Source organism: Thalassophryne amazonica, chromosome 20 (assembly GCF_902500255.1).
Source record: "Thalassophryne amazonica chromosome 20, fThaAma1.1, whole genome shotgun sequence".
In the NCBI taxonomy this organism is placed as follows: Eukaryota; Metazoa; Chordata; class Actinopteri; order Batrachoidiformes; family Batrachoididae; genus Thalassophryne; species Thalassophryne amazonica.
Genome location: NC_047122.1, coordinates 35,384,121 through 35,409,994, shown reverse-complemented (window position 1 = coordinate 35,409,994; position 25,874 = coordinate 35,384,121). Strand labels below are relative to the sequence as shown.

Below are 25,874 nucleotides of genomic sequence, written 5' to 3'. Positions count from 1 at the left end.
ACTTTGAACATAGTTGGACAAAGGCTGACCGCACAGGTTCAAGAACTCCTGGCCACACCTGTGCAAATTGACTGACAGAAACAAAGGCAAAGATGCAGTCAGAGGAGAAGACGTCAACCGTTCTGTTAGATGAAGATTCTTTTGGAAGATGAATGCAGATATGGTTTCCAGCCATGGTCCCTGGAGGGGGGTGTTTCTCCTGGGCCAGGTTTGTGTGGTCGCCGGGAGGCTTCCCGTGAGGGTGGGGTGCTGTTGTATGGCTGGGGGTGCCTGGCTGCTTTTTGTTTCTGTCTTCTGTTTCTGTCTTTTGTTTTTCCTTCCAGGTGGCACGCGTTTAGGACTGAGTGGCTGTGTGGCTGAGTTATCAGGACCTCACCCTGATCACCTGAGGCTGATCACGTGCAGCTCGTCAGGACTCACAGCTGTGGTGCATCTACACGGATTGGAGCATGGTGGCATTTAAGTCTGGAGTACACAGTGTGTATTTGCCAGAGACTCGACCTTGTGACCAGACGGGTGAGATCGTCGTCTTGAGAGCCATCTCATCATTATGGATGCAGAGACCATCCAAGTTTGATGCCATGGTCTGTGAAAGAGGAGGGGGTGAGGTCTCACGCTCGTCAGCACACTTCCTGAGCTACGTTAGGTTTTGTGACTAACATAAGTACAGTCAGTAAATGTGGTGTCCCTCACACCTTATTATATTGAGCTGTTATGTTAGTCGTTTAATCAGCTTCCACTGCAGTTGAGAATGTGAACTGGGTGTTCCATGCCTGCAGGGTGGGAAGCTGATTAGTGATTAAGGAAGTGTTTGCTGTTTGTGTACACCTTTGAGTGGTCTCTCTGTGTGTGGAGTGTGGACTCACATGATGGTTTCTTCTTTCACAGACTCGGTTTGTCACGGCCACCTGGGGGGTGTTGGCGGGGTCCTTGGGTCCGAACTGGTTCTGGCTCCGGATCGTTAGTGCTGCTAGGAGCGCACCGCTAATCCACCTCGCCAGACCACGCACTTATTTGTTTGTACTTTTATCACATCACTGTTATGTCATTAAATTTTGTTATCCTTTGTACCGTGCTCTGCTTATTTCATACTGGGTCCTTCAAACGCTGGTCGGTTCTCCGTCCTGCGTCCGACACATAACAGTGTTGTTAGGTATTATATGTAGCCTCTCTAAAAGTATTATTCCTATCAATGTTTGGTTTTGGCACTGTTCATCCTTGACCCAACATATATAAGCATACCAAATGGCAAATGTCAGCTCTCCATAGCTTGTTCATGATCAACATTGCATGCAAGCAGAGCTTTTTGTACTTTCTGCATTCTGCTGTAAGCAGTTGCTTTTAATTTGACACACACACACACACACACACACACACACACACACACACACACACACACACACACACACACACAGACAGTGGCGGAAGACATTAAAAGCAATACACCTTTCACTTATGTTAACAAAAGCATGACACTTAAGTCACTCATGGCCACAGCAACTTAAGTGAGTAAACCAATTGAACTATAAAATACAATGAAGCAATAACCCTAACAGCACTGTTCAACTAACATGAACCACAAAAACAACATTTTAAACCCCAAAACCCTGAACTCCTATGGTGCATTGCATCACAATGTCAGTTGTTTACTGTACTGTTCAACAACAGTACAGGCGGCTGTACATGGCTTGTACTTCACCCATGTTTGTATCAAACAATTCAAAAGTTAAGAAAACTATTAGTAATAATAACTCTTGGAGGCCCAGTTGTACTACACGAAAAGGTGATTTGACTGTCTGAAGTTTGCATCTTTTGTGTATCTGGATGGCATGTGACACTATTGCTATTATTGTTACTAGTACTATTGGGACTTAAAATCCATGCATCATGACACCTATGTAAGAATCAAGTAGGGGATTACCTGTTGGGGGGAAATATGGTGGGGACCTTGTGTCCCCCGTTGCTGTTACAGTAACTTTAAAAAAATTGAAGGCTGAATATGTATTTCAGGAATAGCCGCCAGACGATGCAAAAATTAAAGATGGGTTAAGTATTTATGTGCATGTCTAATGGTTTACATGCAGCAAGATTGCCATTTTTGACTAAATGGGACTATTTGACAGAATTAATGGGCAATTTGAAGTTCAGCTGTCCTCCAGCCCCAGTTCAAACCTTACATCTAGTGGGAACCTCTTCTCTGGTGTCCTCCAGCCCCAATTCCCACCTCTCCTCCTCCTCTGATGCTGCCTCACCCTGCCCTCAAATTCCATGAATCTGGTTAGTTCTTGGAAACGCCTTGAAAACCACAGGAGACAAAGCTTCTTGTTTTCTGTAGCATGAAGAAGACCATTTGTCACCCACAGAGAGGTTGTAATTTGATCATAATTGGAATAGTAAGGTGGTTAAGTTAGTAAGTTGTTGTTCCACTTATACAAAGTGCCCCAGGGAAGCTGGTTAGCCAAGTTTGTATCAGTAGAAGTTTTTTATTTTTCTTTGAGAGGATTTTCCAGTGTTTAGACCTGTCCTAGTAGAATTGTTTACAGCAAAGGGGGTTTTCCAGGAATTCCAGGGCTTGCTGTTCCCTAACCCCAGTTCCTTCATTCCTCCTCCTCCACTTCCATGCAACTGATCAGTTCTCGGAAACGCTCACAATAAGACTGTTCAGAAAACCACAGGAAATGAAGCCTCTTGGTCTCTGCAGCATGAAGAAACCCAGTCAACGCACATGGAGGGGCCAGTGCGCTTTCTAGGAATTCTGATAGCCAGAACACACTGTAGTGCTTTTTAAATAACACATCATATTATTCCCTTTCCTCCTGTTTTTTTTTTATGTAAATACCTCCATTACAGGATTGTCCGAGCAGTTAATGAACTCCATCAGATAAATATTATGTTACTGCTGTGCAACCTTATCATGGTGGAATTAGACTGATCTGCTTAAATGAAGGTGACATTAAAAAGCTTTTTGCAAAATGTTATTGCCTGATTCCTCAGTGACAAGTGCATCTACTTAACACTTTTTAAAACACGATGTAATCTCAGCTGTGTCCTTTTGTCAGTTACATGTGAATGACTCATTCCTGCATTCAGTTTAGAAAATGAATCACCAATTATCAGAAACCAGCTGCCTTTGCTTTTCTGTTGAAGTAAGTTGTAGTATTAACTGAAACAGCAGAAAAGTGTCTTAGCTTATGTCAAATAATGTGGTAACAGATGAACTCACTCAGTGCAAAATATACTAAATTGCACAACTTAATACACTGGTTGGTGCAATAACTAGTGTTTGTAACTCCTGCTTACTATGCTGCAGATGTCTTGCAAGAGCAGTCAAATCAAATGAGGTTTTAGGTGTGGTTTTGACATTATAACAGATATTTGTGATGTCATAAAGCCAGGTCCTGCATATTAAAAACAGACAAAAGAGAAGCGAATGTTCCAAGGAAACACAGAGATAAAATTTTAAATATGGTTCCATAGGTCATTGTGTCCTGAATATGCAGGGAAAGACTTAAAATGTCAAAAGAACTGGATTAGAATCAGAATCAAATTTATTGGCAAGTAAGTTCTCACATACAAGGAATTTGATCAGGTATTATTGGTGCATAAACAACAGTAAAAGAAAAGGAAAAAAATACTTCTGTAAGAAGTAAAGGAGTCAAATAGACAAATAGATAAAACTATGTTTTCTGTCAAATAAATATAACATAATGGAATGGGGCTATGCAAAGGCATGCAGATGCACAGTACCTTTCAGTGCAGAGATGATAAAAAAGGCAGGGTATATGGGAGTCTCTGGCATTGTTTATAAGTTTAGGCGTGGACTGAAAGAAGCTGTTTTGTGTCTTGAGGTTTTGGTCCAGATGGACCTCAGCCATCTACCAGAGGGGAGGGTGACAAAAGGTTTGTGTCCTGGATGGGATCGGCCACTATCTTCTTTGCTCACCTCAAGGCCCTGGAGGTGTACAGGTCCTGTAGGGATGGCAGTTTGCGGTCGTTCACCTTCTCTGCTGTGTGGATGATACGCTGCAGTCTGCTCCTGTCCTTAGCAGAGCAAGTAACATAACAGATGGTGATGGAGGAGGAGATGATGGACTCGATGGCAGTGTAGAAGTTCACTTTCATTGTTATTGGCGGGTTGAACTTCCTTAGCTGCTGTAGAAAGTACATCCTCTGTTATGCCCTCTTGATGAAATAGCCCACGTTCAGCTCCCACTTGAGGTCCTGGGTGATGGTGATCCCCAGGTAACAGAAGGACTCCACAATGCCAACTGGAGAGTCACACAGGGTGATGGGGTTGGCTGGGACTGGGTTCTTTCTGAAGTCAACAACAATTATTGTTAAAGGGCATTATGACTTCATACATACAGAGGTTTGTGAAGTCATAAAGCCACTGAGAAAGGCAAGAAAAAAGATAAAGTTTTCTTCAAGATAAAGGGCTTAGGTTTTAGGTCTAAATGTCATTGTGACATTGTGCATATCATAAAAGCACCAGGAATAGAAATAACTCTTTAAATGTGGGTTGATCGATCATTGTGAAATTCATGTAGATAAGAACTTTGTGATGTCATAAAGCCAGTTCTTGCAGTATTGAAAGTAGATAAAAAGGAAGAAAAAGCTCCATAAGCGAGAATAGAGATAAGCTTATAAATATGGTTCTGTCAGTCAAAGATGCCACTTGGAAAAGAGAAAACATGATGTGGGTCCTCAGATCATTGTGGAATTTGTCTGTTTAGAACTTGGTGATTTCATAATGCAAAACCTTGTAATGTCATAATGCAACCTGGAAGAGATGCAAAGAAAATTCAAGCGACATTAAGTGAACATCTTACACTGGGGTTTGTGGGTCATCCTGTGGAGCTATAGAGCTTTGTGGTGTCATAAAGCATTAAATCAAACTGATAAAGGCATGAAAGAAAATATTTTGGATCACATCAGTTGGAACAAACAGATTCTGATATAGTTGTTTATTTTAGCATATTCTTTGTGTGGATTTTCCCAACATGATTTTTGCTTTGATGCCTCACGCACAAAGTTGGTGTGCAAGAATTTAGGGTGCGTTACTGCATTACAGACATACTCACCTTAAAACTGAGACAGTGTGAGAGAACCTCATGTTAAGTGTTCTCTTTTTAATTTACTCATGTTATCTTTCACTGTTCCAGTCCCGATTGCTTCCATCATAAAAGGGCAAACATAAAAACACGCAAAGTTATGGGTTGCGAGACGGTCCCGACATTTATTTACTGCTTTCCAGTCACTTAATATGAAATTGCCTTATGAATTAACCTTTGCCAACACCCGGTTAAAAATTAAAAGTTCACGTCAACCAGTTCTCAAAACAGTTTTTAGTGTTGTGTGTGCAGCCAAGGGTCAAGTTCTTGAATTTCAAGAGTCAAGTCTCAGTCCCCTGCTCTTAATTCTTAATGGTTGCGCCAATGAATATTAATGGTTTATTTGCCCAGTGTCTGTGTCATGGTACTCCTCTGCGTTTCCATTCTGTGTCAACTAATTAGAATGTATTCTACATAAACATAGCTTGCAGTCGTAAATAGTAGCAGATATTTAATTCAGTTCAAGAGATCATTATTAAAAATGTGGCATTTCATTTTCCTCTTTTTAAATTTTCAATTTCCCTTAGTTCCGAGTGCACTACAAGAGGAATATGTTTGCTTTCAGCTGTAGAGAAGTGTTTGCACAGGGGCCTGATCTCTGCCTTTTAAATATTTGGGCTATTTCTTGAGGGAAATTGTTAACAACTATATGCAAGTACTGTACATTTTACCTCATAGTTCCTCAACAATCGTAAGGCATTTGAATCTTTACTGCGTCTGACTTTTTGAAGGTTTGACTACAATGTGTCGTAACTTGTTTTTGTAGTTTCTCTCTCTGCTGGTCTTTAACTCGCTGTCTTCGTTCCTCACTTTCTACTCAATACTGAGGGTTTCTGTGTGTCATTGATTCACAGGCTGTTAATCTGGCAATCCACAATCGATATCAGCCTCGTCTCTCCGACACATAAAGTTGGCCTCTCTAAGAATAATATTTTCCTCTCCATGTCCGGCCCCCATGTTTCATGTTGGTTCTCAGATTCTATTCATAGTCATGAGTCTGTCCACATCTTTTTAGATGTGTTGCTCTTAGACAATGAATGTTATATTTACAGTGAGGAAAATAAGTATTTGAACACCCTGCAATTTTGCAAGTTCTCCCACTTAGAAATCATGGAGGGGTCTGAAATTTTCATCTTCGGTGCATGTCCACTGTGAGAGACATAATCTAAAAATAAAAAAATCCAGAAATCACAATGTATGATTTTTTTTAATAATTTATTTGTATGTTACTGCTGCAAATAAGTATTTGACCAACTACCAACCAGCAAGAATTCTGTCTCTCACAGACCTGTTAATTTTTCTTTAAGAAGCCCTCTTATTCTGCACTCTTTACCTGTATTAATTGCACCTGTTTGAACTTGTTACCTGTGTAAAAGACACCTGTTCACACACTCAATCAATCACACTCCAACCTATCCACCATAGCCAAGACCAAAGAGCTGTCTAAGGACACCAGGGACAAAACTGTAGACCTGCACAAGGCTGGAATGGACTACAGGACAACAGGCAAGCAGGTTGGTAGAAGACAACAACTGTTATCATTATTTATTAGAAAGTGGAAGAAACACAAGATGATTGTCAGTCTCTCTCGGTCTGGGATTCCATGCAAGATCTCACTTTGTGGGGTAAGGATGATTCTGAGAAAGCTCAGAACTACACAGGAGGACCTGGTCAGTGACCTTAAGAGAGCTGGGACCACAGTCACAAAGATTACATTAGTAACACATGATGCTGTCATGGTTTAAAATCCTGCAGGACAGCAACGTCCCCCTGCTCAAGCCAGCACATGTCCAGGCCAGTTTGAAGTTCACCAGTGACCATCTGGATGAGCCAGAGGAGGCATAGGAGAAAGTCATGTGGTCAGATGAGACCAAAATATAGCTTTTTGGAATCAACTCCACTTACCATGTTTAGAGGATGAGAACAACCCCAAGAAAACCATCCCAACCATGAAGCATGGGGGTGGAAACATCATACTCTGGGGGTGCTCTTCTGCAAAGGGGCAGGACGACTGCACCGTATTGAAGGGAGGATGGATGGGGTCATGTATTGCGAGATTTTGGCAAACAACCTCCTTCCCTCAGTAAGAGCATTGAAGATGGGTCATGGCTGGGTCTTCCAGCATGACAATGACCCCAAACACACAGCCAGGGCAACTAAGGAGGGGCTCTGTAAGAAGCATTTCAAGGTCCTGGAGTGGCCTGGCCAGTCTCCAGACCTGAACTCAATAGAAAATCTTTGGAGGGAGCTGAAACTCCAAACCTGAAAGATTTGGAGAAGATCTGTATGGAGGAATGGACCAAAATCCCTGTTGCAGTGTGTGCAAACCTGGTGGGAAACTACAGGAAACGTTTGACCTCTGTAATTGCAAACAAAGGCTACTGTACCAAATATTAACATTGATTTTCACAGGTGTTGAAATACTTATTTGCAGCAGTAACATACAAATAAATGATTTAAAAAACCATACATTGTGATTTCCAGATTTTTTTTTTTTTTTTTAGATTATGTCTCTCACAGTGGACATGCACCTAAGATGAAAATTTCAGACCCCTCCATGATTTCTAAGTGGTAGAACTTGCTAAATTGCAGGGTGTTCAGTTGCATTTACATTTAGTTAGTTTTAATTAGTTTCATGTTTAGTTACTGTATTTTTTGGAGTTTTTATATTGCTTCTTTTAGGTTCAGTGAAGCTAAAATGCAAAATCTTACCAAGTATATTTGGATAATTTCTGAAAACTTGTTACTTTTGCTTAAATTCTAAGATGATATTAAAGATGGCATCCAAAATGGCTGACAAAATATGATGTTCTGTTATCATTAATTCTGTTGTTTGTTGCTAAGATGCATTTCAGGGGCTTTTTAATGGAAAATGGTCATTTAAGAATAAGAAAAGCTTTATTTATTCCGAAGGAAAATATTTTTGCCAGAGTGCCTAAATGGTAAACATTGCTTTTTTTTTATTTTTATTTTTATTTTTTTTGCTTTTTTTTACAGTGAGAACAGTGAGTACAACATTTATGCAAAATGACTGAAGACACTTGCACAAGATGTTGACAGTGTTGCACATAGCTCTGAGTAACTGAAAAACTTCATCCTGCAGAAGGGGGAGACGTTATACAGTCTTATTGCCACAGGTAGGAAGGACCTCTTGTGGCATTCTGTGGTGCACCTTGGTGGCCTCAGTCTTTTACTGAAGGTGCTGTGACGGGACATCAGTGTGACATGCAGGAGCTGTTGTCCCAAATGGTGAGCAGTTTTCTCAACATCCTCTTCTCTGACATCTCCACCACAGACTCTAGTTCCAATCCCAGGACAGATCCAGTGCTCTTGATGAACTTGTTGAGTTTGTTTATGTCAGCTGCCTTCAGCCTGCAGTCCCAGCACTCTACAGTGTAGAAGGTGTCGCTGGAGACCACTGAGTGTTAAAACATCTGCCACATATTTGTGCAGACACTGAAAGATCTGAGCCTCCTAAGGAAGTACAGTCCGCTCTGTCCTTTCTTATACACAGCCTACAGATAATGGTAACTGGGTTCTAACGGGTCTTTTGTCGTGAAGTCTTCCACCAGCAATTTCATCTTGGATACATTGAGCTGCAGGTGGTTGAATCCACACCACTCCACAAACCTCTCCACCACACTGCTGTACTCAGCCTCCTGGTCACTGCAGCCCACAATGGCAGAGTCATCCAAAAACTTCTGCAGGTGGCAGGACTGTGACCAGAACCTGAATTCTGAGGTGTAGAGTGTGAACAGAAAGGGAGACAGGACCATCCCCTATGGTGACCCCGTGCTACTCCTGATGGTGTCGGATGTAATGTCCCAAGGCTCACATACTGTGGGCGGCCCGTCAGGTAGTTGGTAATCCAGGCCACCAGTGGAGCCTCCACCTTCATGTCCCATAGTTCATCGCTGAACATGTCAGGCTGGATGGCAACAGTGTTTTTGAGATTGTTAGTGTTATTCTCCTGGTTCTTTCTGTAACGCTGTCCCTCACAAAGTACATACTCAAACTATTCTGCACTTTTAAATTTATTCAAAGTCACAATGGAAATCAGGCCTGGTTTCTGAAGAACTTCTCTCGCACATGAGATCCACCCTTTCAGAACCAATAACAATGGGTACAAACAGTTTTATAAAACACTCCATGGTTGTAATAAAGGCGGACCTTATTTCGCAAAATCCTTCCCTTATTGGTCCCCGTGGGCATTCGAGGGAGGTCCTACCCCCTGCCCCTGACCTGCGTGATAATGGGACATTTATGTTTTATAATGTAACCTGAATCTCTTTGTCCTGAGTGGAAAAACTGGTTAAATCCTGTTTGACATGCATATTCCACCATATAACAGAGAAACGTATATGAAATTAAGAATACAATCCTAAATTAAATAACTACTTTAATACCAAAAGAAATAAAGAAAACAAATAAAGAAAGTGATAGTTAAACACACAGATATATCTAACATTAGCTTTTCAGTTCACTTTATATTCTTTTAACAGTGCAAATTAAAGTTTATGTTTAATTTTAGATCACATTCATTTTTACAGTTAGGTCCAAAAATTTTACATTCTGTATCTTAGATGCCATAGTTGTATTTTGCTGGTGCACAAGTGCACCGTATGCATGTGTACAAATCAATCCTGACCCTAAGAATTACCCTGGAAACTGTACTTAAGTAAATCGCTCATTATAATGTACTATAATTTTTGCATTCCACAGATGTCTTTACTAATAAGGAACAAATGTTCTTTTAAATATGTAATTTCATTCACAGTCAGAAAAATTAATTGCAGCTTTCACAGCTGTCATCTCTTCAATAAAATTTATCTATAAAGAAATTAAAATGGTATACAGCAGTAGCTAAAGTAAATGCAGAATTATAACAGTTTTGCCTCACACATGTAATAAATATACACACCTGAAAGTTTTAAAATTACATATGAAATAGTTGATCCAGCCTCACTGTAAAGCACTGAAATGAAAGTGGTTTGAGGTCGAAGCAACTCCATTTGTTTAAACAGAATGTGTTCGAGAACAGTTCCAGGCGGTAGCTCCACGTGCAGCCAGTAGGGGGAATCGACTCCTCTTGCTGCCACCATCTCCTCCCCCCTCTTTTTCACTCCCCAGCTCCTCTTCTGTGTGTCCTCCCCGGTTGTGGAAACACTGCAGCCGGCTGGACCGTGTCTGGATCCCTCTCCTGTACTGAGCTGCTCAAGACCCTCCTACTGGCTGTGTCAAAGAAGGAGGAGGTATCCTGCTCTGCTCCCAGCCCTGGACGAGCCCCCTTTATCGCCCTGTCAGTGTGGAGCAGAAGGGGAGAGAGAGGGTGAGTGAGAGTGAGAGAGAGAGTGAGCAACTGTGTGACAGAGGGAAAGAGAATGAGGCAGGCTGCTTAGTGGAGTGAGAGAGCCAAGGAAGGAATAAGGAACACATTTTACAAGACCAGGAAGAAGGAGGATCGCAGACAAGGGACTCCTTCTCCACTGGACATTTGGGACACAGTGTGTCTTCTAACTGGGACCGAGTGGATTGACTACCCAACTGGTGGATTTTCTTATTTCCCACATGTGGCACGTTATTTTGGAACTGGGACTCTTATCCTCTGTTATTGGATCTCTTGCTGGCTTCACTGCAACAAACTGAGGTTGCTCTTTGCCTGCGATCGCCTCTCGTGTTGCCACTCTGCACAAAGTGCATCTGTCGGTGCCTGTGCTGAGGCGATCTCCCTCTGTCAAACAGGACGGCTCCCATCTATTGCCGGATCACACTAACAGGAGAGAGAGCGTGTATGTAAGAGGCAGAACGGGAGAGAGAGAGAGGCGGCTTAACAGTGTGTTTGAGAGAAGCAGACGAAAGACTGTCGTGAAAGCAGCTGAAACACAGAAGTGAGCCTCTGCGTCCTTTCCCATTTTCCTTGCCATCCCTTTCTTTCTCCTTTCCTCCTCCTCCTCTTCCTCTCCCATTCTCTAACACTCACAGGACTGCCAGAAGCCACGCTTACCTGCACCTTTTCAATGCTTCTCTTCACCCCCTACCCCCCGTCCTCCTCTGTCTCACCTCTATCACACGTTACCATCTGATACCAGCCGCCGACGGACACGCTTGCTCACGGGTTTTGGCACTTGTGGGAATATCTCAATCGATCCACCAGTGAGAGGCAGAGTGCCCACCCGACATCTGAGGCTCCGGAAGCTTTTGCCCGGAGCTTCCAAATCAGAGGCAGACCACCGTTCAGGACGCTGCCTTCTCCCTCGAGGACCAGCAAGTGACAAGGTGGTGCGCACAGGACAGAAAGGAAACGCACGCTTGTTTTGCTGCCTCTTTCCCATTGCTAGCTACTTGGCTGCTCCCGCCCTCTGTCACCATTCCCTGCCTCATTGCTAAGGATTCCAGCTACATGGGCAAGCGTTTGGAGCAGCAGCCAATGTACCCTCAGTACACCTACTACTACCCCCATTATCTCCAGACCAAGGTAGGGCACTCTTCTCACCTACTCATCTCCTCTTACCCCTCCTTCACGCTCCCCACCTCCCTTATATCCTCTCTTGACCCATTGGAGATTGGATTTGATGGATTGCTGGCCTTGGCTTTGATGGCTTCGGATGACAGGTGCCTCACTGGAGTTTGGACGTCTGTGTACGTGGTCAAGGGTGGATGGTTTATGCTACTGTCTGAATTACTAGACCTTTACTAGGAACTGTCCAGTAAACCCTATCCATCTTTCCCATGTAAACCAATAGAAGACATCCATCCTATACTGGACGATGTCTGTGACACACAAAGAATTACCTCAGCGACACATCAATCACACTTTACAGATGCCCGTATTTATTAAACCAATGAGAGTGTTAGAATCCAGATTAATTTACTAATGGAGTGTTTGATTTTGCAGGGCTTTTATTTTTTTAAAGCCGCTGTGCTGCTCTTCTAATGGACTCAAACAAATCGTTAGGTTTCTAATGTATTAACTAGCTCTACTGGCTTACTTTGGTCCTTTCAGGACAAACGTGTTATGAAACTGCCTTTTCTTTTTGCTGAGGGTTTGTGTGGCTCTGACAGAAAGCAGGCATGAGGAAGGCTGCCTGTGTTTGCTCTAGCTGTAGTATGCATCAGTGCCCTTGGGATGGAAGCCCAGGCCTCGGCCCTGACGGCTACCAGGACACTCGCCGGGCGCACCAACCAGACATCATAAAGGGATTAAAATGGAAGTCTTTTGGGGATTATATTTGTTTTTCCAGCACATCTGTAACCCTAATTTGCATTTGATGCACAACAAAGTCTGCACAATTTACTGTACATCTGCAGTCATACTTAAAGCAATAGTCTGTATGAGATCTCAGCAGATCAGTACATTAAAATTTCAGTTATTACTTAAGCAGCAATTTTCAAATTCATATCTTGTTTTTGTCTTCTGCAATTCCAGATCATCTGGCTTTCCAATGTCGCTCATAAATACATTGTTAGAATAATCGTTCAAATGTATAAAATATCTACATGATGAGATTAATTGATTAGTTCATCCACAGAAAAATGGCTATTTTGATTCATAAAGAAACAAATGTCAAAATTCTGTTTTTATCATTCTACACAGAGTATTTTGAGACATAAGATGAGGCATTGGTGTGGTGTCATATTTGTGATATTTTATGTTTGCATGTATGAATCTTACACATCTTGAATCAGATTTGTTGAAAAGTACAATATAATTTTTCAGAAGTTGACGGAATACATCAACAGTGTATTAATGTAATAATAATGTAGCAAACTTAAAGTTCCGCTTCCACTGGAAAGAGCGCGAGCAATTATGACCCCAAACAAAAACACAGTTAATCATTCACAATAATCGAGTATGAAAATGATTGATTACCTGCATCCGTGAAAATATTAACGTCAAACAACATGCTCAATTTTTGTTGTTTTAGAATGCTTTACAGACAAAACAAGCTCGAGGATGACAATCCTTGGAAATAAAAATTACCCCCGTTTTCTTACCATTTTACTTATAGTTGATCAACTGTGTTCTACATTTGTCAGTTTGTTACATTGCAGGCAAACTATGACACAAGGTTGCTGTAGATCATCAAAAACATCAGCAGCCCGTTTAGCAAAATTAAATTTCTCTTCCACTAGATACAAGTCTGAGCAGTTCTAGGGCATGAAAAATAAATGATCACCATGATCATTACTTGGAGCCCAAATAATGTCACATTTATGCCAAGTAAATGAGGGACAAAAACACTAAAGGTATTGATGAAGGTGACAGTGTCTGCATTGTGTTCCATGCAGAGTTGGATTGTAGGTCGGCGCTCGTGCAGCAGAGACAACCTGCCTGCAGCCCCACCTGGCAGTCCACTAGTGCTTCCCTGATTTATAGTTTAATACATTTGTGCTGCTGCCATATGGCTTCCCTCTGCCTCTCACCCCCCTCCCTAACTCCTTCCATCATCCCCCGCCTCCTCCCTCCCACACCCTTCTCATATCTCAGAGTTGCTCATCTCAGGGGCCTCTCAATCAGGGTATGCCCCTCCATTACTCCCTCCCTTCCACTCTTCCTCTAACGGGGGCCCCTTGCCTCCCTCGCCAATGCCGCAGTTTACTCCCAAGGTCGGCGCAGATCAGATCTTGCCACCATCAGCGATTGATGCATCCTTGAGCGAGCCGCTAGGGTCCTGTGTCATGCAAACAAGGCTTGTGGCAGGAGCCGAGAGGAGCACGCATTTCCGTTTATACATCAGCGGCGAACATTCATATTCATTTCCACAGTCGGTTGACGCAGCCAGTGGCCTTGTGGGTTGATATGATGGCAATGCACGTGTAGTCGATAGGAGAAAGTGAGTTGTGAGTGTTGGCGAATTTGGCAGACAGAGCCGTGGAGCGTTACCTCACACTCTCTTTAATGATCATTGATGGCTCGATTACACAAAAGGGGAGAAGGGCCTTGACTTGGCAGGTTCAGTCCAGACTGCCGACAAAACCAGATGGCGGTTACCGGACCTGTGTGCATAAATGCAAACAAATGCACGTGCACTCATTTGGTGCATGTGCACTTGTGCAAAAAGAAATTCTCCACTTTAGCCACCTGCTATAAATCTTGCAGGTTCTTCTGTTTGTTTTCATCCGTGAGTTCCTAAAGTATGGCCTCATTCTTCCCTGAAATGTGTGTGTCTTGGGGAGTTGGTGGGGGGAGTAAATATCTGCTATGCTAGCAGGGGAAGGAGCGTAACTCAAACCAAAGTGTTGCTACTCTCCTTCCCTCACCTCCATTTTACGGTGCATATTTAAGTTGCAGTGCATTGAAAATTTATAGAACATCAGAGGGTTTTTATTATAAACATTATTTTAATGGCACGGCAGAATAATGTGGGGTCCATTTATCCCTCTATCTATGTCCTATACTAATTTGATGGCGTTTTTCCAACGCCACCCAGCATGCACTACTCAGCCTAGATTAGAATGTGAAAGTCAGGGAATGAGATGAAACAATAACATTTGGCTTTCTATTGATTAGTGCAGTGGGGCAGAGCATGTGCTTCTCTTTGCTGAATTATTGATTCCTGAAAGAGGAGTTGTTGGAGCGTCGGTGCGCGCGAGCGTGAGATCCTGCCCGTGTGTGTGGCTTTTGTACAAGGTTATGGCTTGGGGGAGTCGGCAGGATGCTGCTTTGATGAGTGGATGCTTTAAAGGACCCGTTTCTGTCTGTTCCACAGCTGATCAGTCCACAGAGTCATGGCTAAAATATCGCTTTTATCCATCCTGTGTTACTCCATGTGCAATTTATGTTTTTTGGACATTCAGCTTTAATGATGGGCAATAGATGTACATCGTAAACGTTGAATTTACAGGAAAATTCTTCGCCACAGTCCCGCCTTTCAGCCACAGTTACAACAAACCAATCGATAATTGCTGTTTCACAATAATGTTTAGGGATGAATAAGAGCTAAATGCATACAGTGGTTGATAGTTCTCTGAGGCCTGGGAGTCACATTACTAAGAACTGGTTTCCAACGCACTCAGTTGCAAAGGTCGATTTATTTTCTTACATCATTAAAATCTACTTGTTTCTTAAATTTTTTTCTAAGATGGTTAGTTGGTGATCTTGGCAGTGACATACATGCCTCTGGGAGTTTGGCCTGTGAGATCGAACAATACCTGGGAAGAGTTCATGGAGTCGTGAGGTTGCTGGACAAAGGTGTTTGACTATGGTGATATCTTTGCAAGAGAATGAAGGTCCAAGTCTTTAAAGTCCTGGTGCTTCCTGTCCTACTGTGTGGTTTAGAGACTTGGGACCTTGGACAACAACTACTGTAGGTGCCTTTGGTACTAGGTCTCTTCAAAGGATCCTTGGGTAAACCTGGAATGACTCTGTGTCAAATGAATGTTTACTCGGGGAGATGATGATTAGTCTCTCTTGCATTGTGAGGGAACATCAGTGACAGCATTTTGGCTCTGCAGTGCATTTTTCTAAACATGATCCAGTCCACACGTGTTTAACTGGAAAAGTCAAGGGAATGCACATCTGGTTGTGGCAGATACAGGACTACTCACGAGAGCTGGGGATGGAGCAGATTTCTGCGTGGGTGGTTACCATCCAACACCCAATATGGTTCCATAGTGAATGTGGTCCATAGGGAGTTTTTAAAAAAAAATGGAAACTCACTATAGAAAGATCCTTAAATTATTGTTATGGCCAACAAAGACTGAAGAATTCTCACCGACATTCAGAAGATTGCATCATGGTTTTGTGCTGTGATTGATTGTGCAATGCCTCCAGTCAAACACGCAGAATTTGTGGAACAGTTTTTGTTAGAAAATGGCAAGAAGCTGTGTCAACCTTTGTGGTTTAGCATGAGTATATTTGTTGACACTGGACATTGGATGTGGTCTTGATTATCTTGTTTCATAGATGGGTTAAAATGTCTGTCTGTTCATTATGTCAGTCGTGTCTTAATATTCTTCGTATTTTACCCTTATCCAACGAAGATGAATAATGATAGTACTGTAGATGGGGATGCAGAAGTTATACTCCAGTATTATCACAGCCATCAATATATCACTCACTCACTCACTCACTCACTCATCTTCAGTCGCTTACTCCAATTCAGGGTCACCCGGGGGAGTGGGGGGTTGGGGGGCTGGAGCCTATCTCAGCAGTCATAGGGCGTGAAGTGGGGACATCAATATGTCCTTTGAGAAAATTTCAACCATGATAAATGTGTAAGTGGATTGCTGCTGATGCCTCACAGTAAGAAGGTTGTGGGATCGCTTCCCGCTCTTTCTGTGTGGAGTTTGCATGTTCTCTCTGTGTTTGTGTGGTCCTGGTGCTCCAGCTTCCTCCCACAGCCAAAGACATGCAGGTTAGGTAGATTGTAAACACTATATTGAACTTTGGAGTGTGTGTGAGTGTGAATGTGTTTGTTTGTCTATATGTGGTCCTGCGACAGACTGGCGTCCTGTCCAGGGTGTACCCCACCTCATGCCCTATGACTACTGGGATAGGCTCCACCCCCCCGTGACCCTAAATTGGAGTAAGCGCATATAGAAAATGGATGGATAAATGTGTAAACTCAGGTAAGTAATTGTGTATGTTTAGTTTTGTAAGCTTGCGTTAGCCCGCATTATTGACCCCTTCTCACATTACCAAGAGTGACACAGGCATTACGATGAGCTGCCACTCATTTTCAAGTGAGACATGGTTTCTAGACAGCCAGATAGGCAGGGCCATGATAGACGACAAGTCTGTTTTATGCAAATGCTGCACGACCTGACACGGCGACTGCCAATCCGACTGAAGCTATCCTGATGGCATCATGACGTACATTGGCCACTTGTTCAAACAAAATAATCCAAAATGGCGGAATACGCTACTCGACAGCTGTATTTCTTTATAAATCTAATATGTTAACATATTTTCTCTTACATTTTGGAAACGTTTGTGAGAGATAAACACTAAACCAAAAATGCTGTTTTTATGACCAGATAGTACCTCTGAGGTACCCGAGGATACTCCAAAGACCCCCAAGTACGAAATACATCCAGCGTCATTCCAAGTTAGAAAAAAATTCCCAGGTCACCTCTCAGCCCTGGTATGCAAATTTTATATGTTCTTCCTATTACAAAGTTAAGGCAAAATGCCTTAAATGCTGGGAAATGTTTGTGAATTTTCCACATTTTGTGAAAACTGTGTTTTCTACCAACTTTGAATGTCAATAACTAGGCCTAGACTTCTGGTAATGTCACAACATTGATACTGTACATCCTAGGCTAATGTTTTGTGTAGAGTTAGAAAATTGAGTTAATTGTAGTGTATCTGGTATGATCTGCCATCTATAAAGGCCTCAAAATGTTAGCAAACCCATAATTTGACTTGCCCGTCATATTTCTGATGTGCTATGGCAGTCTAATTTGTTTTACCATGACTTCTAATGTGATTAAGCATTGCTATTAGATTATATCATATATAAAGTCATTTTATGCCAAATTTATGGTGGCTAGAATTATTCTAATTTTCAAAAAGGCTTAAAATATGGTGAGTTTTGACACCCCAGATGACAATGGAGGCAATTGCTAGTCAAATTCATATTTTTACCATGTATTCTTACACATCTCAAGATGGTATGTTGCAAAAATGGTGTTTTTTAGATTCCTTCTGGTAGTATTGTGTTGCACATCAGAGTAACAACAACTTATTAACCTTATATTTTTGCAGTCTGTGCAGTATCAAAGCTATGAGATTCACAACACAACAATAGATCTCGGTATGATATTTTATTTCACAACACAAGTTAATTAATCACAGATATTTCACAACATTCATCACAACATTCATCAGAAATGTAAGTTATTTTGGGTGGATCTTGTCACTTTGGGATTAGCTCACTTCATGAATATTGAGCAACACCCTAGTTGCGTCAGTAGAAACTGGGAAAACCATGATAACCATTAACTCATAATGTACAAAAATAAACAAAAGCTTGGACAATATCTATTTTGGGTGCATGTTGTCATGCTGAGATTAGGTCACTGAGAATTTAGCAATACCTCATAATTCTTGAAACCATGTAATTCCCGAATCCCCATGACGTCATATGCTAGGAAACAAGCTCAGACACATAGCCTCCTGCCAGCAACAGAAACGTATGGAATATCAAACTCACCTTTACTTGCAGAACCAGTGTGCAATGATAAATAATCCACTCAAATATAATGAATCAAACATATTTTACTAATTGTATTAGCAAGAAAGATATTCAAAATGAGTGTTTTGCGAAGGAAGTCAAAAAGGTTGACCACTTGTTTCACAGTTCTTCATAATATAAATGACTTTAAAATCAATAATAGTGAATAAAGATTTTATTTTAATGCTGTGTAATTAGTAAACGCAGTAACAATTTTATATCAGTATAGGATAGAATGTAAGATATTCTTGAGGTTACATAATAATGTATTTTGTGTGGTTGTCGCTCAGTCTCTACTTACAAATGATCTGTTTTGTTTTTTCATGATTTTCAAAAAAATTGTAGCTGCAGATGTAACAAATCAACAAAGTAAAGCTGATTTCTGACTACTGTGTGAATATATCAGGGAATACAGCTGTACAGTATTTATTATCATGATTCCGTCCACAGGAAATTGTACATAGGAGTACCGTTATATTTTAAAACAAAATTACAAGAATGAAACTCAAAAACACCATATTTGCAACATATCATCTTGAGATGTGTAAGAATACATGGTAAAAATATGAATTTGATTAGCAGTTACCTCCATTGTCATCTGGGGTGTTGAAACTCACCACATTTTAAGGCTTTTTCAAAATTAAAATAATTCTAGCCACCATAAATTTGGCTTAAATCAACGTTATATATGATATAACCTAATAGCAATGCTCAATCACATCAGAAGTCATGGGAAAACAAATTAGACTGCCATAGCACATTTATTTCCTTCATTTTGGCACTATCAGAAATATGATGGACAAGTCAAATTATGGGTTTGCTACCATGTTGAGGTCATACCATGTTGAGATCATACCAGATACACCACAACTGACTCAATTTTCCAACTCTACACAAAAAGTTAGCCTAGCATCTACAGTTTCAATGATGTGACATTAGCAGAATCTAGTTATTGACATCCAAAGTTGGTAGAAAACACGTTGTCGCAAAATGTGAAAAATTCACAAAACATTCCCGGGGCTATAACTTCAAATGTTTTCAAGATAGAGACATAATATTTGGCATTTGGCCATAACTTTGCAAAAGGAACAACATATTAAATTTGCAAACCAGGGCTGAGAGGTGACCTGGGAGCCTCTGGTTGACTTGAGATGGAATGACCCTCTAGTCATCGCTGTTGGTCACTGGTTTGTGTGGCTAAATGGCAAAAAAAAATAGTTGAAAATTAGTTAAAAATAATACTTTGTTCATTTACCAAACATTCAAAATCTCAGTGTCTGTAAGGGCTTTTGGCTATTTTTGTGAGCCACGTGACGTTCTGAGGAAATGTCGTTCACAGGGATCCTGGAAAACAAATCACAGGTGAAGTTATATATTTTGGAAAATGGTTGCACTACCATACCATGTATGCCAATTTCTATTTGACTCAAACATTAAAAAAAATGTTCATTCTTGACCTTTCAGAGCTAATTATGCTTTCCACACAGGAAGTTGAGAGTAGTGATCTGACAGTGTAAATAATAAGATAGTTGTGATTCTGATGGTCCAGTTATACAGATGTATGTACTTCAGTACTTCTTCTAGGTGTTGCACGTAAAACGCTCTTCTTTTTCCTTTTCATTTCAAGTCTATGACTGTCTGAGTGATGTTAAAAGATTTTAATGTGCACTCCAGGTAAACAGCCCACAGATGAGCCCCTCCTGTTGGGAGGTCCTCATTACAGAAGACCAGATGGCTTGGCACCATCACAGCAAAGGCATAAATCAAGCTTCACCTTGTCTTGTTTCTCATTTTGTTGCGGTTCTGGATGTTTTCGGTTCTTTGTTTCATTATTACAGGCAGAACTCTCAAAAGGAACTGTGAAATTACAGATAACTGTCTTTGAAAAGTTGAACTAAGTCCGTTCCCCCATGTGGTGTTTGGTTGATTTGAACTTTACAGCTGGTGTAAGTGTACTGTTTGGAAAAAAAAAAAAAACTACCTGACTCTGCTGTACCCCTGTGATGTTATACTGCCGACCGGCTCGGCCATTATGAGCCTAATGTTGTGCTTGTGCCATGGCTGTGATCCGGGAGAGGCTTGATGTCTCTGTTACAGTCAGGCCAGTGCATACAGAACCTGAGAAGCCAAGAGGGGCTGATTGAAGTAGATTTAGCAGCGGCTAATGTCCATGGCCTTAAGTAAACACCAGTCAATGGGCCCCTTTGAAAGGATCTGTGCCTGTGTCTGCCCCGGCCATTGGCACCATTTATACTCTAATTCTTTATAAATGGAGGAGGAGATGGAAGGATGGGCAGTGTGGTGTGTGTTGGAGAGAAAGAAAGCCAGTGAGAAGAGGGCGGGTGGGTACAGAATGGGAGGGGCTTGTTCAAAGTGGGGAAAAGGGTTTGGTTACATTATACGGGGTGATCTATTGTGCTACAGAAATAACAAAAGAACCATCTAAATCCTTCTTTAATGCCTCGATAGACAAGAAAGAGAAACACAGATACAACAAGGGGGGTGTCAGATAGATGGTGACACCCAGCCAAACTCAAAGGAAAAGGACTCGCTTCTGGAGTCTTTCATCAAATCATTTATCAGTGGCATAAAATTCAGCCCATCCCCTCTGTTTCTGCTGATGTGGATCAGCTTTGAAGAGTTTATCAGCTGCTTGTGGTGGCTGAAAAAATTCCCCTTCTTCTGTTACATTTACTAAAGCCCAGCCTGTTTTGAGTTTGCTATTGGAACTAAGAAGTGGGGTGGTGTAACTCATCTCTCTGCTTATAATTCTTAATCCATGCCTCGCAATTAATTGCCTGAAACAAAATTCTGTCCATGACTTGCTGTATATCTTAAGCCATTGTGCATTTTCGCTTAGCCCATCTGAATTTGCAGGATTTTTTTTAGCAAGTGCTCCATCTATTACGTTTTCTCCATCCTCCAGCTTGCATGGTCTAAACCATCACAGGAGGGTTTTTGATCATTAGTCAACTCACAATCCCTTGATGTGTAGTTGTCAATCAAAGGTGCAGGTTGGTTCCATTTATTTAGCATGGTTCATGTGTGCATTCATGCAAAAGTGCACAGAATACTACAGGCTGTATGACGGTTCTCTTAACCCTTCTCATCTGTCAAGTGACAGTCCAGCTCGATCTCCACTCCCATACTTTCAGTTTCTGTATGCATTGCTGCTTCATGCTGCCTTTTGGAAGTCACAGAGCAGAGCACCAGGACATGACCTTCTCCACATCGCCTTCCAGATCTCATTAAGGTCACTATAGCAGAGTGCTCCTCGAACACTGATATCCATTTTGTCAGGAGAGCAAAAGATGGACATCTGCAGCAGAAAAACTGTATTATTCTGTTTTGTTAATCTGCAAGAGTTGTTACAATACCACGTACCATCTTCAGTATCTTGATATTGATACAGCATGCATGATGCATAGCGAGAACCTAAGCTCTAAGTTCTATACAGGCCGTGAGGTCCTTCAGCATGATACTTATCTATACTCTCAGACCATAGCGTGCAGTGCTCGAGCGTTTGCAACCTCCAGCAGTCCGTCACAGGTGACTTCCAAAGCCGAGGCCAGCATCCATTTACAGCTGGGTGGTAGAGGACAGTACAGATGACATGTCTCCAAAGACCTGGAATTCCAACACAGACTCCATATTGTGCAACCCCTGTCCTCTACCTGCGCCAGTGCTTATCTCCGATTTCCATTGCATGAATCTGATGAGGGTCTATGGTTTCCCCTTGATGGGCTGCCAGTCAGATTCAGGTTACGTCTCCAGCCCAGGCCAGTCTGCCTTTACAGATCCGTGGGCTCAAACAATGCAGATAACATGTCTGCACAGACCTGGTATCAAACCTCAGTCTATATATTCATAATCCTGTCGCACACAGCTGCCTGCTCTGCAACACTGCAAAAAAGCACATGACCCAACAAAAAAGGAGAACAATTTTTTTGAAAGCATTCTGGTTTTGCTTTTGTTTGTTGTGTGTGTGTTTTGTCAATAAAACCAAAAATATTTTTGATGGAATTTTTTTGTTTCCAGAGCGCATCAAACTTCACTACATTCTTTTGCGGTTTCACCCCCAAACTATGCAGTAGCTGTTAAATTGGAAAAAAACAAAAAACTTGAGCAAGTGGAGCAGTTGGACACAGCTGCGCTGTTTTCTGTTTCCTTGCTGCAGAGAGCAGTCAGTGAAATATGTAAAACTACTGTTAATAACATAGTTTCCTGAATGTGCTTCACAATAAAATAATGTGAATGTTAAAGCAGTGCCAGTTGCACAATAAAAACAGAGTACTGAGCTTTATTGTGAAAGGTTAACAGTGCTTCTTGATCTTTTAGCTAATTCATGTTAACAAACTTAAAAGTAATCAACATGTTTTGTCAGGAATGTTGATTATATTGCATGTGTGACAAAGCAAAATAAAGGAAAATTTTCCAGTTTGCACACACAACTCACTAAGAAATGAAGGTACACAACACATTTTCCAATTTTTAAAGGGATAATATATTGATATTCAATTTGTTTCAATTTATTTTCATTTATTTAGCACCAAATCACAACAAAGTTGTCTCAAGGCGCTTCACACAACTAAGGTATAACCTTCCCAACCCCCAGAGCAAGCACACAGGTGACAGTGGTAAGGAAAATTCCCTCTGATGATTTGAGGAAGAAACCTCAAGCAGACCAGATTCAAAGAGGTGACCTACTGCTTGGGCCATGCTACTGACACAGTTTACAAAACAATTTACAAAATGATTATACAGGAAATGTTGCCTGTGCACAGGATGAGAGGGTTTCAGAAACACTCATCTCTGGATAGAGCCGCACCTCAAACAGAGAGGGAAAAAAAACAGAATCAGGCATCAGAAAGACAACAAATACAGAATAATTTGTCAGCATTAAGCAACACGAAGAACAAAAGAAATACTAAGGTGATCACCAGCCACTGGCCCTAAGCTTCACTAAAAGACCCAGATAATTTAGATACAGTTGAGACCACGGCCTGCTCCGTTTCCTAATAAAATGAATTTAAAAGAGTAAAAAGCATAGTAACATACTATGCCAGTATGCTAGCCATACGAAAGGGAAAATAAGTGCGTCTTATGTCTGAACTTGAAAATCTCTACAGAATCTGACTGTTTTATTGACGCATATTCACATGCAAAGCTACATAGTGGCTGTACAATCACAAACATACAAATTACTGATATGTTTCTGCAGATTATTCAATTATGTGCAGGGCGATTGAAACATTTTGAGCCTGACCCACAAAAAGTTGGCTGTGGTTCGCCATCTTTTGCATTCTGAGAAACCAACATTTGCTCAGTGGGAGCAATATTGATAAATGTTGGTTTCTCAAAATGAAAAAGATGACGAACCATGCCCTTTTTCTGAATTCAAAACTTTTCAGTCACCCCTTTGCAAATTGTCATGTCATATTGTTGTATCTTAGAAATGAGGGTATGTCCCTTTAACTGCCATCTGAGGCCACGTGGTCTCTTTGCATGTACTGCCTCTGCTTTGCCGCATGCAGAAAATATGCAATCTGCTGATAGGATTCTTAAAATATTGTGACTAAAATAGTATAATTTTTGAATGTCAGTATACACTCAAAGGCCACTTTATTAGGTACACCTTGCTAGTACCAGGTTGGACCTCCTTTTGCCTTCAGAACTGCCTTAATTCTCTGTGGCATAGATTCAACAAGGTGTTGGAAACATTCCTCAGAGATGTTGGTCCATATTCATATGATAGCGTTGCGCACTCGCCCATTCAACCAGTCTAACCAGCCCATCTGGCACCAACAACCATAACACGTATAAAGTCACTTAAATCCCCTTTCTTCCCCATTCTTATGCTCAATTTGAACTTCAGCAGTTCATCTTCACCACGTCTAGATATCTAAAGTTGCTGCGGTTGAACAGGTGTACCTAATAAAGTGGCCAGTGAGTGTATTTTGCACGGTACAAGTTGCACCAAGTGTTTTTTCAGCTATGTGGTAGTAGAGTGTTCTTGCAGTTCAAGTGAAGGTCTCTAAACCAGGTCACATCATTTTTCCCCGCAGTAGGCCTGTCTTGGAATGAAGTGTCCTTGAGCAAGACACTGAAAAAGTACCCGTGCACTCAGTGGAGGTCATTGTGGAAAAGAAGAAGCACCTGAGATAAATGCCTCAAATTTAAAATGACATGCTTGGTGGTGAAGTCGTTACCTCTGGGAATCTCGTCTCTAAACTCCACTTCCCTGACCATCTGGTGATGGAGGCAACTCTCACCTGTCCGAGCGAGTGGGAGGCGGTGGAGTGAGCAGGGCGCCATTACCTCAGAGGCTGAGTTCAAGACGTCAGACCTTCTCCTGCTGCTCAAGGTGCCGCTGTGAAGGAAGCACACGTGGATTTTGCAAAAACTTCTGAATGCATTTTTCCCGAAAAGTAGAAACAGCTGAACTGGAACAGCTCTTTTATGACCAAAAACACAAAGAGGAACGCAGAGACGTCCTAATGTTAGACGGTGCTTTACATCTCAAGCAAGATGAGACGAGACACATGATGTGTCCTTCAAGCTCAGAGACGTGGCGGGACTTTACAAACACACCACCTCTCTTTTTTTCTTTTTTGTTTCTTGTATTTAGTAGTGGTTTTTCTGTTACACCTGCCTGAAGCTGTCTCGTCTGGCCCGGTGATTCACGCTTCTGTCTCCCTGGCAAGGAGTCTAACCCGCCGTTTTCATGCTCTATTTTCCACCTCTCCTTCTGCAAGGATGGGGGGTCACAGAATCTCACCTGTTTTCATCTCCCACTGTTTATTTATCCCTGTCTTCCTATTTTGCCAACCTCCATCTTCATCTTTTGGTTCTTTTGTGTTGTACCTTTTTGTCATTACTCATTCCCATCCTCCATCTCTCTCTGTTTGTTTGTGTTCCTGTATTTCCTGCAGCCCCCTGTTGCAGGCTGGGCATGGTGTCCCACCATCTGTGCAGAATGACACGAGTGGCTGGAGTGTAAACCCCTTTCCCAACACTTCTGCTAGAAAGAACAAAATTACAACAACCCTAAACATTTTTGTTGGCGAAATAGTCCAGCAAACATTTTAAGCTAATACAAATTTTGTGTGATCATCTCCAAAGTGCTGCCCTGATGGACAATACAATATTATCCTACAAATAATTTAAATAAATGATGTTATTGTCATTTTAAAATGTCTTTATGCAACAGATAATGCAAGTCCTTTTGAAAAATAGTAAACTTGTATTTCTTAAGATTATTGAGACACTGGAATTGGATTGTGGTTAAAATATTAAAATACGCATAATGGGCTTTTAGGCTTTGTTATTACAAACTCCACCAAAATTAAATTGTTTATGTTTGTAGGTTCTCCTCTCTCATGTGGAGTACAATTTTGGAAACAAGGTTATTTGGACTTTCTGGTTGGATTTATGCAGTTGAGTCATTGAAAATGCCCATTAGGTTAATGAGAGTCTTCAATTCACCTACTTCACTGTTGCTTTGTGTGTGTGTGTGTGTGTGTGTGTGTGTGTGTGTGTGTGTGTGTGTGTGTGTGTGTGTGTGTGTGTGTGTGTGTGTGTGTGT

At 41.5% G+C, this 25,874-nt stretch overlaps 1 protein-coding gene across 4 annotated transcripts in view; it reads left to right on the top strand.

Annotated features, from left to right (window-relative positions):
- The first annotated feature begins 10,221 nt into the window (after window positions 1–10,221).
- LOC117501699 (RNA-binding motif, single-stranded-interacting protein 3) overlaps window positions 10,222–25,874 on the top strand; it is a 467,438-nt gene continuing 451,785 nt past the window's right edge. Inside the window, exon 1 of one of the 4 annotated variants that reach the window (XM_034160656.1) lies at window positions 10,222–11,586. In XM_034160656.1, coding sequence (XP_034016547.1) covers window positions 11,512–11,586 — 75 coding nt within the window. In that variant the 5' untranslated portion in view covers window positions 10,222–11,511. The remainder of the gene's footprint in view (window positions 11,587–25,874) is intronic. The other 3 variants (XM_034160655.1, XM_034160658.1, XM_034160657.1) reach the window with 3 other exon arrangements.